Source organism: Cryptotermes secundus, unplaced genomic scaffold, assembly GCF_002891405.2.
Source record: "Cryptotermes secundus unplaced genomic scaffold, Csec_1.0 scaffold516, whole genome shotgun sequence".
NCBI lineage: Eukaryota > Metazoa > Arthropoda > Insecta > Blattodea > Kalotermitidae > Cryptotermes > Cryptotermes secundus.
Window position 1 is genome coordinate 588,656 of NW_019745084.1, and position 17,502 is coordinate 606,157.

The following is a 17,502-nucleotide window of genomic DNA, read 5'->3' on the forward strand; positions in this document are numbered from 1 at the left end:
ATATCTCCAAAGGAGGTCACTGAGCCAAATTACGGACGTTTCCCGCCCAACAGCAGTCTCTAATACCTCTGGTAGATGGGGGAAGCATTATAGATACCTCTCAGCTAGTAGAGCCGGTCTCGCTGGCTGGGCGGGACTGATGGTAAGCACCAGTGCCGGTAGGATATAGAGACTGGTAGAAATCATAGAAGGAAGCACAATGGACCAATACAGGTCTAAGTGCATGGAGAAACCCACCCTCTCAAATAACTAACTAAATAACTAACTAACTAACCCATAGGGTCAAAATTATTTAAAGTAGTGTTTGTGTCGCGTCGGTACAATGTGAGTATCCGTGATGCTGTTATAGTGGAGGGTGATGATGTCTTCTTAGATTCATTGTTAGTGTTTGTTTCATATGAAAATCAGTTAACGTGTACTACTGTAACCCGAGCTATGAGCAACATTACTTCTGTTGTGTTGTGTGCTTTCATGTTGTGGAAGATCGCTTGCGTACTGTTGTTGTTGATTGTTCTGTGTATATTTCCTGATTTTCTTATTTTGTATCGTGATGAAATTGTTCTATAATAAAGGGACAATTATTATCTTTAAGGCCGAAATTGTTCAAATTTATATTTATATCCTGTCAAAATGTTACAATTTGTTGCTGTATATATAGTTTTTTTTTTTTATTTTATTGGAGCAAATGACCCCGAATTGACCGCTCAGTTGACAATACAGACACTTCGCATTGACGCAGGTATCTTCTATTTTGACTTACGCGCTTAGAAATAATCCGTCACTTTGTGAGTTCTCTGGCTAACTAGGTCGATCTCTCAGAGACAGGAGCAGGGCAACTCAGTATAGCGAGTGGGTTACAGCTACCGAGATCCCAAACGGGGACAAGGATTTCCTTTTCTCCACAGAGGTCAGATTGGCCGTGGGCCCACCCACCCTCATATCCCATGGGGTCCATGGGCTTTTTACATGGGACAAAGTGGTGAGAGGGTCAGACTGATCACCCCCCTTCACCTACTGCTGACGTTTGACTGTAGTTATATCTCCACTTCTCAGAGAATAGGGAACTTCCGCCGTTGGAAGCCGCTATCGAGCGACGGCTAGTGAAGATCTGATTGTGGATACTAGTGTGTGTGCGTGCGTGTATGTAATAGTGAACTATAAAATGTAGTCACTCGCTGTATCAGAGAGTCCAGTAAATCCGTTTGTCAATCCAAAACCCGTCTCTATAATTAGTCCATCACGTGACACTGTGTTTGTGCTGTCCTTTATAGGTAGCAGCCTTGCGAGGGCTAATCCCCTGTCCCTTGGACAGGGGACAGTTCACTACAGCACGCACTGTCTTGTCAGTCTGCTGCCTCTTCGCCCGTGGACGTTCCCGGGCTCACGTCCTTGCAGAATGGCGACAATCTCACACCAATCTCCTATTCTTCTAACTGCCTTCTCAAGACTTTCTTGTAATAGCAGCTGCTCCTCGTTATATAGCCTTGATACGGACCGCACAGATAACACCGCTTCCAACAGTTCTTTTATCTTTGTGTCCGTCTCTGTTGCGGTTAGCAGCAGCTGTTGTACAACTATTTATTTCGCGGTCTTTGCCTAGCAACGGGTCTGCAGGCCACAACATCATTTCCCCATGTACAGCCCGTTTTATCCATATTTTTAGCACAGTATTTAATTTCTCTTTTTATTGAGCAGTCTACCAAGCGTTTGAACCACTTAAAGTCTGACACTTCTTTAAATTAAATTTATACTTGGTTTAAGACATGACTGTGTGTCTGTCACGTGTTTGCAGGTACTACTCAACCCAATAACTTTCTTCCCTTCCTTTTTTCTTCACGGCGCATAACCTCTTTTTAACGGGGGACATCACTGTGATTCAAGCCGCCAGCCTGTGGTTAACTGCAGGGATGAAGGCTACCGGTAACCATTACATTCACGTGTCTCCTTTCCTTGCCTTTCGGCCATCTGTACGCGAATGGGCACTGCTAGACAGTGAACCCGATGAAAACAGGCATCAACGTCAACAACCCGTTAAAATAAGAAATACGTACTCTCAGTGAGCTGGGTTACTATTGACTGGGCCCTGTCCAATAGACTTACGAGGGTTGCTTTGTTAGTTGGCGGCGAGTGAGAGAATTGCGTTACAGAAATCAGGACTGATAAAGCATACGGTTCGAATATGGGCTCTTGTGATCACAACAATGAACCTTCTGGTTTTATCAGACGAGGAGTTTCGTCATTAGCTGATGAAGCTTCATTTCGTTAAGGAAAACCCTTTGGTCGGCTGCCTAGTTACTTAGTTAACTCTTTAAAGCCCAGTGATAACTATATATACCACCTCCTTGAACTCTTAATGTTTGTGAAGGGTAAATCGAGAACTATTGTTTTTTTCAGTTCCGAAAATCACATGTTTTACATCCATTTGTGACCTGTTTCCTGACTCCCCTCGCACATACTCATTTTGTGTGTCCATTACTCCACGGTTACTTGGGTTATGTGCGACGTTTTGTTAATCACCCACCATCCACGGATGTCACACAATACCAGGCCGTAGAAAATAAATACTGCCAACCCACCACAACTGCTGTACGCCATAACAAACCTTCGCGCACACCCAGAGACACCACGGAGTAAGAATAAGAAGAACCGGAAATACGAAGTGAAAACTGAAGAAAGAATAGGTTTGAAGAAGTTGAACAGCAATTTGGAACTAGTTTTAACCAAGTTCTGGAAAAGCGAACTAGAAGAAGCAACACAGCACAACAACTACGTTAAAGTCTCAGCGTGATGATGACCTTACAAGTTGGACAGATGCCGTGCAAGTAATGTGTTTATAAAAACTGTCAACTTAGTACATCGGCAGTCCAGTAGCATGGCTACAAGTTGTGCCTTCAGGACTGCTCCTGCAAATCAAATAACTCGCTTCTGTTCCCATACTCCCCTGTTTATTTTCCATCAGTCGGGCCAGCATATGAGCTGCGTAATCACAAGTACTGGCAGCATCACAAGAAAACAAAAAGATCAGTAAGTCGGGTATATAGTCTTAGACATGGAAACATTAAAAGTATGTCTGCCTAAAGTTAATAGTTCCTGAGAAATGTGCTTTCCATTTAAGTAATTTGATATTGTGATGATAAGAGATTCGTTATTACCCGAAATTCTCACATAAAAGTGATTGGGGGTCACTGGTTGTAACAGAAATGTTGTGCATCGTGTTAAAAAAGCTGCTCTGTTATAGGAAGAAATTGGTTAGTTCAGTCAGTGTATTACATCTTAAAATAAACAGAAATTAATGCCTAATAATTGTAAAAATACCCTTAAAATTTGTGTATGATTTAAAGTTGCTCTTAAAATTAACCAAAATAACGCTTAGTACAATAATTGAACAACAATTTTGTGCAGGTCTATAATACAAAATTTAATCACCTGGTACTTCAGCGTCATATTATGTGTGGACAACTTATAATTGGCTCCATCGCCTCGTATCATCTATCAATTTTACGTATATATTAACAACACAATGACACAAAATAACACTAAACTACAACAGAGAAACATTTTGTTATTCTAATTTTAATTCTGATATTTTGCATGTAGTTAATAAGTTAGCATTCATTCATTCATTCATTCATTCATTCATTCATTCGTTCGTTCGTTCCCTCCCTCTGGAGCATAGTGCATCCATGAAACGCTTCGTTTCACTTCAGTTTCTTTATCTTATAGACACAGTGAGTAGGACTCCTTAGACGGGGGATCAGCCTCTTCGCAAGGCCCCTACCTACATAGGACAATATAAACAGAATAAACGCACACAGACATCCATGCCTCGAGTGCGATTCGAACCCACGATCCCAGTGTTCGAGCAGGGGAAAACAATTCGTGCCTTAGACCCCGCGGTCCCTGTGATCGGCTAAGTTAGCATTAAAAATTGTGAGATAGCACGTACGGCCTGCCACAGAAGTAAATATTGGCCAGTGGAGGGTTAAGATGTCAGAAAATCAGTGTAAATATTTTACCCGATGAAGGCCACAGAGAAGCGAAACATGTTTTAAAATAATATATAAAGTCTATACACGAATTGTGGGGACGTGGCCAGTAATTTCTGTATTTTTATTTCAGTTATTAATTGTTTCAGTATGTACTAAGGTGCCAGGTGTAACTTGGGACAGAAGCTTGTCATGTATTTAGCTGATGTTACAGAACCTGCAGTTGAAGCGCATTTGTCAAACAGTGATGGAAAAATTGAAACTATAAACTATTAACTCAGACTTCAAACTGCCATAAAGTGTGGTGGACATTTCAACCCATTGCTTATGTAGTGCAGACCACGTTCGCTTTAGCGTCAAACTGATCATGGCCTCAATTGAGATGGCTTTTTTCTCCCTGTTATTGAATTTCTTGATAAAATGTTTTATAATTTGAACAGTATCACAGATAAGACATGCATTTAAAATTTCAAAAGTCCATGACTAGTCATTGAATGCTTAATGTAGTTAATAATTAATTTCTGCCCAAGTCATCCCTTTTTCTGGCCACCGGTAAAGAAGCGATGATAAGATTTAAAGGTTTATGACGATTTTACATTAATACAATTATTATGTTTGTGGACATTATCCATCGTCCTGTTTTTATTTAAAACACAACGATTCGTAGACTGTATTATGTCTACATCTTAAGGTAAATCCTGTTCAGCTGGGCGCCAATCGACAGAGTTGTCCGGAGATAGAGACTGGCTCTATCGACTAGACCAACTGAGTAAGTAAGACGGAATCTAGTCTCTGAAACATTGTGTGTTTTAAATAAAAACAGGGCGATGGATAATGTCCACAAACATAATATGTATTTGTAGAGAAGTGATGCTTTTTTATCAACCTCCATTTCGATAAGAGAGTGCAAATTAATAATCTACCACTGCTGTGAATGGTTTAACAGTGGTGTCTCTTTCTTGCAGGTGAGTACACAGAGTACAGTCTGCGTGCTGTGCCAATAGACCAATACAATGTGAAACAAAAGGCAGAGTTACTGCTAGAACAATATGGTCGAACAGGCTCCCTCTTCCCACACAATGTTGTCCTGATGCCTCTTGGTGATGACTTCCGCTTTGACCATGATATTGAGTGGAACCAGCAATATGGCAATTACAAGATGCTCTTTGACTACATAAATCAAAACAAGGACAAATATCATGCAGAAGTATCATTTGGCACGCCATCAGATTACTTTGCTGCTGTCAAGGAACGAACCCAGAGCTTCCAAACGTTAAAAGGAGACTTCTTTGTATACAGCGATATCTTTGCTGAAGGTCGGCCAGCTTACTGGAGTGGTTACTTTACTACAAGACCATATTGGAAGATTTTGGACCGAGAATTGGAAGCTAGTCTGAGATCAGCAGAGATTCTATACACAGTTGCTTTAAACAGAGCAAGACAACATGGGTTTAACAAAACAATTCAGCTTTTGGAGAGAGATTACGAGAGGATCACGAAGGCCAGGCAGTCACTGGCTTTGTTTCAGCACCATGACGCTATAACTGGAACTTCAAAATCATTTGTAATGCACGACTATGCTCTGAAGATGTTCGAAGGTATCCAGGATACTGTGTTCATTCAGCAGCGTTGTGCTCAAATGTTACTCATGAAAGATGCATCATCGTCAGGTTTGTCAAGAGAAGCTAGTGGGAGCAAAGCGTTTTCAAACAAGCCATCACAGCCATTTATGAACTTCATTTTACCTGATATAGACAGAGAGTCATATGAGAAACTTCCGCAAAAAGTTCCTTTGGTTGTACCAAGAAACGAACCTCGGAGAATAGTTCTGTTCAACTCTCTAGCACAACAGAGGCAGGATGTTGTAAAGATCAGGGTGACAACTCCACATGTGAAGGTAATGGACTCTGAAGGGAACATCATTCCTTATCAGGTGAACCCAGTATGGAACCTGACACATAATGCCAAAGTTCCGAGCGACATAAACAAAGAGTCAGGTGAAGGTGTTGTTGATAAAATTGAGAACGTTCTGCAGATGGCAAGGGACTTATTCGAGGTAATGTTTGTGGCAGATCTCCCGCCATTGTCGCTTGTTACTTACGTTGTTGAGCGAGTGGCAGAGAAGAACTTGCAGGCAAGATCAGTGGTATACTGTTCCTCTTGTGGCAGAAATGTAGATGATGCAAGTTATGTGCCGCCATTTGAAGTAAAGGGGATGCAGACGGGTGATATTCAGCTTGAGAATCATAGGATGAAGCTTTTGTTTGATGGCAGATCAGGTTTTCTGAAAGCTGTCACTCGCAAAGCAACAGGTCACACAACGCAATGCGGTCTCCAGTTTGCAGCATATCCTTCGGCACAGTTCCACAGTGGTGCATATCTCTTCATGCCAGACCCGAACTCCAGAGAGGTCGAGAGGGACATCCTCGGTTCCATCGACGGTCCGAACCGTCATGGTCTGCAGATTGTCATCACGTCTGGTCCAATTGCATCAGAGCTTTCAGTCATCTACAGTCCGATCCTGGCACACTCGGCCCGCATATATCACGCAGCAGGACCTCTGAGTGAAGGAATCTACATAGAGAACCTCATAGACTTCGAGGCACCACCCAAAAACCGCGAGACAGAGCTCTTCATGAGAGTTGTCACTGATATCAGCAATGGAGATCCTCCGGAGTTCTACTCTGACCTCAATGGCTTCCAGATGCAGAAGAGAGTGAAAGTGGAACGCATTGGTATAGAAGGTAAGTTTTTGTTATAATTCAGATCAAATACAGTGGAATGTAAGCGGCCTCCGTAGTCTAGAGGTAACGTTCCCACCTCATGACTCGTGATACGCGGGTTCAAACCCGGCGGAGGTCGTCGAATTTTTAAGGGCGGAAAAATTCAGGGAACAAGTCCTCCGGGAGGTACTTTAAGCCGTGTGTCCCGTGTCGTAGCTTTACGTCACGTAAAAGAACCACATATCTCCAAAGGAGGTCAGTGAGCCAAATTTAAGGACGTTTCCCGCCCAACAAGTAGTCTCTAACACCTCTGATAGATGGGGGAAGCATTATAGATACCGCCAAGCCAGTGGAGGCCGAACTCGCTGGCTCGGTCGGGACTGATGGTACGCACCAATATCGGTAGGATATAGAGACTGGTAGAATATCATAGAGGGAAGCACAATGGACCAATACGGGCCTAAGTGCATGGGGAAACCCACCCTCTCCAATAACTAACTAAATAAAGTGGAACCTCGCTTAACGAGCATAATTCGTTCCAGAATCTTACTCGTAATGCGAAACACTCGTTGAGCGAAACAGTTTTTCCCATATAAATACGTTAATGCGTTCCATGCCGAAAAAAATACTCAAAAAGTTTTATGTATAACGTTTATTCAAAGAAAATTATATGTACATTGTTAAGGAGCGTGAATCATCTTCATCTTTTCTTCTATGCGGAATGAACCAACCTGGAATGCGAATTCGATTTGCAGAAAACAAAAAAGAAATCGAAATAATTAGTTTATTATTTATGATACTTATTTAATTCTTTTTTACTAGAAAGGTCTAGAGACATTTGTTTTTACCCACGCTTCAAAATTTGGTGAAAATGCGACACAGCATTATCATTAAATAAATTTGTAGCGCGCATAGCCACTGCCTTATTAGGGGGGTGATGCTTCTCAATGTACAATGCAACAGTTTCCCATGCTTTCAGCATTTCTCTTATTGCGCCAGAAGATTGTTGCTTTGCTGTTACCTCCTCCTCCTCCTCTGACAAACTCTCCTCCACAACTTCTTGCTGTGAAACACAGTGCAACTCCAGATCATGCAAACCGTTGCTGTAGACCAACTGTATGTGCGTGCTAGATCAGCCACGCTCACACCTCGTTCTCGCTTTTCAATGATTTTACGTTTCATTTCTACGGTTATTTTTATTCTCTTATGGCTGTCTTTTTGCGGCTTTTTTTCGGGGACATTTTTGCAAGGGTTATTAAACTTTGCACAAAAAAATATCACAAATAATATGTCTGAACACAAGTTTGGAAAAATGTGTGATCACAAGCGACACTAAGACGCTAGCGGAACGCGTGCTAAACACAATTGATGTAACAAGCGCACAATCCGGGACTTCCCCTCTCGTCACTCGTTATGCGAAACGTCGCTCGTTAAGAGAGTCTCTTTTTTTCCCCAATTTGTTTTGCTCGTTATGAGAGGTGCTCGTTAAGCGAGGTTCCACTGTATTTCTACCATAGGAAACACCTGACAAGGAATGAGTCCATTTTAACTTTGGGGGAACCGAAACATCTGTGGACAGTTGTGTGAAGAAGGTTCCTCTTACTGCTACATTCCGTAATGGCAGCTGCGAAACAGCTGCCATCGGAAGTGCCATTCTGGGAACGTCAATAATCGAAAATCACAAAAACATTCTTCTGGCTTAATCATATATTTGATCACCTCTTACTCTGGTTCTTCAGATGTTCTTCGAACAGTTCACTGATTTTCTCCCCTCAATAGCTCTCTCTTAGTTTCCTTTTTAACTTTGGTTTAGAAATTTTATAGAGTTTGGTGACTTAATATAGATCAGAAACAGCCCTCAGAATAACATGTCATTTTAGCCCATGTGTTGCTAAGTTAGTAGGTACCCCAAACTCTATGAGAATGCTGTACAATACTTCCCTCCTAACTGAATCAAATGCTTCTGCTGTCTCGTTGTACTCCCATTTTTTCTTCACTGTATGACAAATGTAAAAGTTTGATCAGTGGTTGATCTGTTACATCGAAACCCACACTAATGATCCCCAATAATTTCATCTGTATATGGACTTAACCTTAAGAGAAGGGTACTGGATAATATTTTGTTGCTATATGCATTCCTTAAATGGTTAGTTGAAGCTAGAACAATATGTAAAATAAAAATGTATCATAACGTATGATATTATGCTGTACTGTGATACATAAATCCTGTATATCCAGTGCTAATGATTATAGAAGTCCAAATGCCCAAACTGTACTTGTGTATCCGTGTATTCTACAAATTCATATAACTCAAACCATGTAATTTGGAGATTTGCTGTATTTTACAAAAATTTTACATTTGTTTCTGTAGATAATTTAAATGAAAGGTATTGCCAACTTGCAAGAATTTTTATACTATGTAAACATTTGCTAACAGTGCATATGATTAAGGCAGTGGTGCATTATAGGGAACTTTAACGAACACTTTAAATAAAAAATTCCCATATGTTTCTGCTCTCTGTTAAGTAAAACCTTTCAGGTATCTACTTGAATAACTAGCGTCACATTATTTTATGCAGAACAGTTACTTGGATACAATTATGTAATAATTTTTTTTTTTCACGGTATTACAGGGAACTATTTCCCTATCACATCGATGGCTTACATCCAGGACTCTTCACGACGCCTGTCTTTGCTGGTGAACCATGCACAAGGAGCTGCATCATGGCAGCCTGGCTGGCTGGAGGTGATGCTTGACCGCCGTACACTGTACGATGATTCGCGAGGCATGGGTGAGGGCATTGTGGACAACAAGCGCATGATCACCAAATTCTGGCTCCTGCTGGAAGAAGTGAAGTCCCAGGACTCAGCATCCTCTTCCGAAACGTTTTCTCGTCCCAGCCTGTTTGCCCACCACCTGTCAAACAGTCTGCTATACCCTGCCAACCTATTTGTGGTGGAGGGGATGACAGAAGTCCCGTCCGCAGGACATCAGCCTGCGGACCATAACCGTCACAATGAAATACAGAGAGACTTTCTGCTCAGCAAGAAAGTTGTGTTGACTTCGCGCCCCTTTCCCTGTGATGTTCATCTTGTGAATCTGAGAACCTTGTCAGATGTTAGCTACACGCAGTTCCCATCACAGTCGGCCCTCATGGTGCTGCAGCGGCAAGGTTACGCTTGTGATGTTGGTACAGGTATCACAATCCCTCAGTGCTCTTTTGAAGCGGTCACTGGTAACAATGCAGACAGAAGTAAGAGTCCAACTTTCCACAAGCGAACGTTTTTCAGTGATTTGAATATGGGATCCATTGTCCAAACCTCCCTCACTGGGTTACATCAGATACACAAATTTCAAAGCCTAGATGGCATAGAAATGAGTCCAATGGAACTGCTATCACTAAATGTGACTTTTGTGCTGTGATAAAATTTGATGCAGTGTTCATAAGTGAGACGTAATGGTTCGTGCATACACTGTGGGTGGCTAAGGTGACAGTTAGGTTTACTGGTATGACAGTTCTTGGTACCAGATGCACAGTATTCATTCAGTTGTTTTTAATTTAGTGTGGCATCTTTGTTCTTCTGAAGGCCTTTGTTGATATTTATGGTAGATTATTATATGTTGTCAGGGCACACTGAAGCATGGTTGCTTGATGAACTATGCTATAAATTGGAAGGTCTCCGGTTCCATTCCCACTAAGGGCATTGGATTTTTTAATTGACCTAAACCTTCCAGTCGCTCTATGGCCCTGGTGTCGACTCACCCTCTAACAGAAATGAGTGACAGGAATCTTCCCGAGGCTCAGGGGCTGCCGGCACATAAGGCTGACATCACCGCTGTCTGTGAGCCAATTGTCTAGAAAATGTGGGAGCCTCACTGTCTCACAATCCTATGGGCCTCCACGGCCTCTTACAGGGGTAGCTTTACCATTTTTATTATATTTTAACACAGAGTATTATAAATTGAGCTCCAAAGTTCCCAAATGTCTTCCTTGCGAGTTCTGTATAGTTTTATTAACGTAATATTTGGATTTATTGCTGACAGTTCTTTCATTTGTATTTACCTTAAGCAAATTTTGTTTTGTACTGTGGCGTACCCACCTATATTATGTTGTTGTCATAATTGTTTCCAAATTTGTCCACAGTCGAATGAATTCTAAAAGACTTAATACATAAATACCTGTTCGTATGGTATATATTAATTAATATATGGCTACTGAAAAACCAAAGACTCCAAGCAACTCCTATGTAAAACTAGAGAATCAAGTTTTATGCTATCTGAAGTATATGAGAAATGTACAAATGTACAGCAGGTTCATTAGAACGTTGGTGTGTACATATGTGAAACTAAATGTTGTTACTGTCATATTGATTTCTTAGAAGAATCTTGTTCATATCTCCTGCAGACATAATTTGCTTCATTACAGAACATATCTCTGAGAAGTATGAAGTAATTAATTAGAATATGTGTTGCAGAGGGTTTGCGGAACATAACAGATTCATGTTTAGTAGAAATTGATATTTTTACAAGAAAAAATTGCTGCATGAACTAACAGTATATTGGTGTGTCTCCTATTTTTATACCATCTAATTGGACGTAAGAGGTGTGCTCCACATGATTCACTCCGTGTGCTGGTGTTCAGAAAGAATGTTACATTCTTTAAGGTCAAAAGATCACAGAGCAGAGGGAGAAATTGAAGATTCCAGAAGCAACTTCACTGTATCAGAAGTTTATTTTACATGCAAACCAAACTGAAACAGACATTTTAACATTTAGTAACTCATTTACTGGGTTTTATTGTACACAGTTGTGCGTTTTTCCTGCAAAGTCAATTGTAACAAAACAATTTGTTGTACATGAAGTTGGTATACCGTCAGAAGATGTTACTGTATCATATTAACGTGTGTCCTTCTTTATGAGGTTTTTAAAAAAATAGCTTTATTCAGAAGTGTCAAATTCCAGAACAGCGTTTTCTGATTTGCTGCAATTCCAGTGAATGACTGCACAAGAATTACACAGATGACTGATAAAAATAGGGTCTTATTTTTCCCTGCTGTTTAACCAGTTGATGAAAAGTAAAGATTTCTTCTTGGTTTTCCATTACACTGAATTTCTGCAGTTTCCACCGATGCATTTAATGTGGCAGCACTTCCACCCTTGAGTAAAACTACCCACTCTCGTTTCATATATGTCTTTAGCACAGGGGTGTTGCAACACTTACCGGTAAGGCCCATAGTAACTATATGCAGTATGAATTGTTTGATACACAAGCATCAGCGTCTATTATCGTTACAGGTCATCTTTACTATGCAAATTACATACAAATACAAATAATGTTGCAAATGAATTATAAGAACAATACACATTAACATTAAAAGTCAGCCTGATTAAAACATGATACAAAAAATAAATATTTGCCTCCAGCAGCAGGCCATTGTTGCACATGACTTCAAACAGTGATTTCAAAATGCCCAGTCATAACTAAATTCAGCCAGCTGTCCATGAATCGTCGCTGTGTTCGAGAGTTCAGATCATCTTCTCAAGGCAGCAGACCAGACTGTCTCTCTTTGAGACCTCAGATCAGAATCAAATCACCAAATAGGTCATCACAGGAGGGGCAAGAGGTTAAGGAAGCAAAGGTGGTAAGGTGGTAACGCCATAACTCAATCAAAAATCTTAGGGCATGGTGATGAATTGGGCCAAATCAAGGATAATCCTAGTCTTCCCTATTTTATTAGAAGACTTAAGAATTTGCTGTGGATTAACTATTTCATTCTCATGTGCCAGAATGACATTCCTGCTGCTGTTTTCCAGAAGAATTTGGCCACAAAAAGAGAACCCTTCTTATCCTTCCCAGTTGTAGCCAGAAAGAATTGAGTAATATATTACTCTAGGCTTGCAATTTTAGCATGTGTTGCTTTGATTGATTTTAGGTTATATGCAGTATAGTTCTTTTCCAATCTAAAATTGCCGAGAGGTTCTTGAAAATATTAAATGATTGTTGGAAAGTAATGCCAACATAAAATTAAAGGAGGTGCAATAACAACCTGTAACCTTATTATGGTTGTAAAATATTTTTCATATATTTCGGTTGAGTAATTTATTTGAAAACAATTCATGCAGCTATATAATGTAATATTTCATGGCCCTCATTCACTTTCTACAAACAGAAAAAACGTCTTTGAAATGCAAGTCCAAATCAAAACAAGTGCGCTGAATTTTCTGTATATAGCTCTTACCTGGCTATTGAATCTATTGGTGAGAACTACAGATATTTATTTGTATGTGTTTTTGTGAGTTTGGACATGAGAATGCTGCACTTCTGTCAGGTGCAAGAGAACAGCACGTTATGGCTTACGAACAGAGAATTCTTCAGTGAGAACTGATAATGAGCCACCATTCGTTTGGTTTAATATTTTAAAATTCAGTATCCTTAGCCCAGAGATTTAAGAACAATGTTTTAATACATATAGTTTCAGTGTTCACTGAATTTCTTACACGAAAGTGCAGCAAGAAAATGTAGGGGTTGTACATAAGTATTAGTTAACATAAAGATTATTACATTTAAAATTAAAATAAATATTTCAATGCCAAAAAGGGGCTGGAACATATTTGTGCTCTACCAAGAAGTGTGTGTGTGGTCATTATGTATAAATGAATGAAAGGAAAGGTGTGCAAGTGACGTACTGTAAAATTAATTTAAATCAAGAAAGGGACACAAATGGACGACTGATTATGTATCAGATTTTGTGGCATTATATATAGCTGTTATATAAATTACAACGTTAAAACTTGATGTACTTTTATTTCCTCCTCCTCTTGCAACATTTCATCCATCACTGCATGATTTAAAGTTTGCAGGGATCATGAATTAAAGCACAATACTTGCAGCTCCACACATCCTTCATATGCAGCTACATAGAAATGATCTACTTGCATTCAGCTTCAATAATTCGGATTTGAATATAAGTTGTGCCTTTAATGGGATCGGGTGTTTAACTGAACATGTTTTATTTTTGTGCACTTCACTAAAAATCAGTGTATGAAGTGTTAACATACAGGGTGTTTTAAAAAGAGCTTTATAACTTTGAAGGCTTATATAAATTTATGCAGAGGACATACACAACGTTTTGAACTGTCATAATGTAGCAAAACATGCCGAGTTTCATGCACGTGGTACTGTAGTACCCAATACTGCCACCGCGAGCGCTCCCGCAGTTTAAATCAAGATGGCTAATTTCACAGGTGCAGAGCGTGCTCGTTGTGTGTTTTGATTCAAAGAAACGAAGTCTGCTACACAAGTTCAAAGGAAATTTCGCACTCAGTATCGCAAGGAACCTCCCAGTAGGCCTACAATTTACTCCTGGCACAAGAATTTTGTTCAGACCGGATGTTCTGTGCGTCATGCCAAGCCACCCGGTTGGCCACGCGTTTCTGACGCTACAGTTGAACAGATTCTGGAGAGCATCGTTCGAAGTCCACGAAAGTCAACGCGACGTGCGTCCCGGGAAACTGATATTCCAGATGTTACTGTGTGCCGAGTGTTACGAAAACGTTTACACTTAAAAGTGTACAAACTATTCATCGTTCAGCACCTTACGGATGCAGATAAGGTGGTTCGTAAGGGATTCTGTATGCAAATGTTTCATCGGATACAAGACGATGAGAAGTTTCTGGACTCCGTAATTTTCAGTGATGAGAGCACTTTTCATGTCAGTGGTGAGGTCAGTACCCACAACTGCAGGATCTGGGGCAGCGAAAATCCACGTGTCTCCCTGGAACATGTTCATCATAGCCCAAAGGTGAACGTGTTTTGCGCCCTCAGCAAAGAAAGTGTATACGGCCCCTTCTTCTACATGGAGACGACCATTACCGGTATCGTATATCTGGACATGCTCCAAGAGTTCCTCATTCAGTTAGACAGACGAAGATGACCAAGAAGGACGCATTCACTTCCAGCAAGACGGCGCACCCCCTCATTACCTTGGAGAAGTGCGCGAGTACCTCAACACCCGTTTCCCAGGTCGGTGGATTGGTAGAGCGGCGCCGATAGCATGGCCTCCTCGTTCCCCGGATCTTACTCCCCTGGATTTTTTCTTATGGGGATTCGTTAAAGATCGAGTGTTCGTACCACCTTTGCCTGTAAATGTCGTTGAGCTCCGAACTCGAATTCCTGCCTCAGTTGCAGAAGTGACGCCAGAGATGCTACGTAGCATGTGGCATGAGACTGACTACAGGTGGGACGTCTGCCGCATTACCAATGGAAGTCACACTGAACCATAACTATCCGAGGTAAAACTCGGTGTGTTTTGCTACATTATGACAGTTCTAAATGTTGTGTATATCCTCTGTATAAATTTACATAAGCTTTCAAAGTTGTAGAGCTCTTTTTGAAACATCCTGTATATTAGATCAATTTAAGGGGTCTGTACTAGTACTGATTTACGTATTGAAGTTTTTTCTATGGTGCTTTTGCCTGGTTTTCTATTGTACAGTTTTCTTGCTTCTGCTGCTGTGGTATTGTGTCTGCTTCTATTGTTGGGGGATGGAGTTGAACAAAAAACTAGGAAACAGAATCGTAAACAAAACTCCAATACAAAAAGCTTACTAATATAGAACAACAATTATGAAACTTCTCAGCGTGGCTAACACAAAATGTCAAAAAACACCGCCAAAAACTACGTTTGCGCTACCCAGCAACGGCCGCTGTTTACGGAGTCACCGCTTAGCAACTTGTGTGTACGTAACAATATTTATTTATAGTTTATTTAACGACACTGTTAGTAGCTGAAATTTTATAACATTCAATGACTGTAGGATGTTGAATATTAAGCTGATAGGGTGTAGAAGGAGTGTGGTCTACTACTCCGGAATTTTCCCGGAAAAATTAATAAACCCATGCAGAACCTCAGGTTAATCATTGTCCCCAACGAGATTCAAACTGGATCAGACACCAACAGCTTCCGTTCTTCCCTCAGGTGCAACACCTTTACCCACACACAGGCCATTAAGTGGGAAAGCAAAATGACACGAGAGAAGTTTACATGGGTGACCATGCTTTCGGGATAGCGTGTGCTCAGATTCAATTGCGAAGGGGTCGCTGTGCAGGCAGCCCTCAGAGAGAGAGCGAGAGAGAGAGAGAAAATCAGTTGCAATCAGTTGTCCTTGCGTGGCTCGCCGGGTGCATGACTGCATCACGTGACAGTTGCAGTGTGTCGTGCAGTGTGATAGCAACAGACCCAGCAGGTCTTCAAACGGAGGATTTTTGTGATGGTAGCAAGTTGTGTGTACTTATTATTTGATGTCGGACGAGTGATACAGCAGTGCTCCTGTGACATGGCAGTACCCCACGCGGTAAGTTGATATGAAACAATACTTCGTTCTTCCTCTTATTCCAGAGTGATAGGCGATGTCCAGGGTCGTCTGTCAGTGGTAGGTTGAAAGTTACATATTTAGGACATTGAACGTGTGCTTGATTATCTTCAAACATATCCATTCTGAAATGTACAGCTGCTTCCCATTTCCTAACGGGGTCCAGCAGAGTAGAAGCCATATATATATACTTACTCATTGAGCTGAGCCCTTCTGGAGGAGCCGCCAATTCTGCAGCTACTCAAGAATTTCCAAACATTTTATGGACCCCGAGGGTTCATTATCGTATTCACAAGAGCCCTCCACTGGTCCCTAACCTGAGCCAGATCAATCGAATCAATACCATCCCATCCTATCTCTCTAACATCCATTTTAATATTGTCCACCCACCCACGCCTTGGTTTTCCCAGTTGTCTCTTTCCTTCTGGCCTTCCCACCAATATCCTATACGCATTCCTCGTCTCCCCCATTCGTACTATATGCCCTGCCCACGTCATCCTCCTTGATTTGATCATTCCAATTATATTTGGAGAAGCGTACAAGTTACGAAGCTCCTCGTTATTTAGTTTTCTCCAACCTCCTGTCACTTCATCTCTCTTCGGTTCAAATATTCTCCTCAACACCCTGTTCTCAAACACCCTCAGTCTATGTACCTCCCTTAATGTCAGAGACCAAGTTTCACACCCATACAGAACCACAGGCAAAATGATAGTTATGTATATTCTATTTTTATGTTTTTGGACAGCAGACGCGAAGACAAAAGGTTATGAACTGAATGGTAGTAAGCATTACCCCGAGTTCAATCGCATCTTAATTTCCTCCTGAATCTGGTTTCGATCTGTTATCGTTGTTCCCAAATATCTGAACTGTGCCACATTTTCAAAACATCTGTTTCCTATCTTTATATCATGATTTTGCCCCGTATTTTGGTGACGAGACAGCAACATATACTTAGTTTTCTCTGTGTTTACTTCTAGACCAACCCCTTTACTTGCGTCAATTAAAGTTAGTGTGTTTTTATTTATGGTATTTACATTATCGCCCAGTAGATTCACATCATCGGCATAGGCCAACAGCTGATGTGTCCCATTTAATTTCAGTCCCACCTGGTTTCCCCGGACCTTCCTAATTGCATATTCTAAGGCAAAGTTGAAAAGGAGTGGCGATAAAGCATCTTCTTGTTTTAGAACAATCTGGATAGGAAATTTATCAGACAAGTGTTTGCCTACACGGACACAGGTCTCTAATGTTCTTGTTCATACTGTTCATTGCAAGCTCATCAATTATGTCTTTCAGATATTCCTTCTTTTTCTTTTCCAGAAATTCCCGCTGGTTTCACGTCTTATATTGTTCAGATTATCCCCATTTAACTCGCTTGGATCTTGTAACCATTGCAATTTGACCTGCTTTCTTTGATCTA

At 40.8% G+C, this 17,502-nt stretch overlaps 2 protein-coding genes across 5 annotated transcripts in view; both read left to right on the top strand.

The window, feature by feature from the left end:
• The window catches only part of LOC111874893 (alpha-mannosidase 2), a 393,048-nt gene extending 379,558 nt beyond the window's left edge, over positions 1-13,490 (top strand). For all 3 annotated transcript variants that reach the window (XM_023870753.2, XM_023870755.2, XM_023870754.2), the window contains 2 exons: positions 4,952-6,730; positions 9,343-13,490. In XM_023870753.2, the coding sequence (XP_023726521.1) occupies positions 4,952-6,730; positions 9,343-10,133 (2,570 nt within the window). In that variant the 3' untranslated portion in view covers positions 10,134-13,490. The remainder of the gene's footprint in view (positions 1-4,951; positions 6,731-9,342) is intronic.
• A 2,407-nt stretch (positions 13,491-15,897) lies between these two features.
• LOC111874908 overlaps positions 15,898-17,502 on the top strand; it is a 153,791-nt gene continuing 152,186 nt past the window's right edge. The window contains exon 1 of one of the 2 annotated variants that reach the window (XM_023870784.2): positions 15,898-16,064. In XM_023870784.2, coding sequence (XP_023726552.1) covers positions 15,981-16,064 — 84 coding nt within the window. In that variant the 5' untranslated portion in view covers positions 15,898-15,980. The remainder of the gene's footprint in view (positions 16,065-17,502) is intronic. The other variant, XM_023870782.2, reaches the window with a different exon arrangement.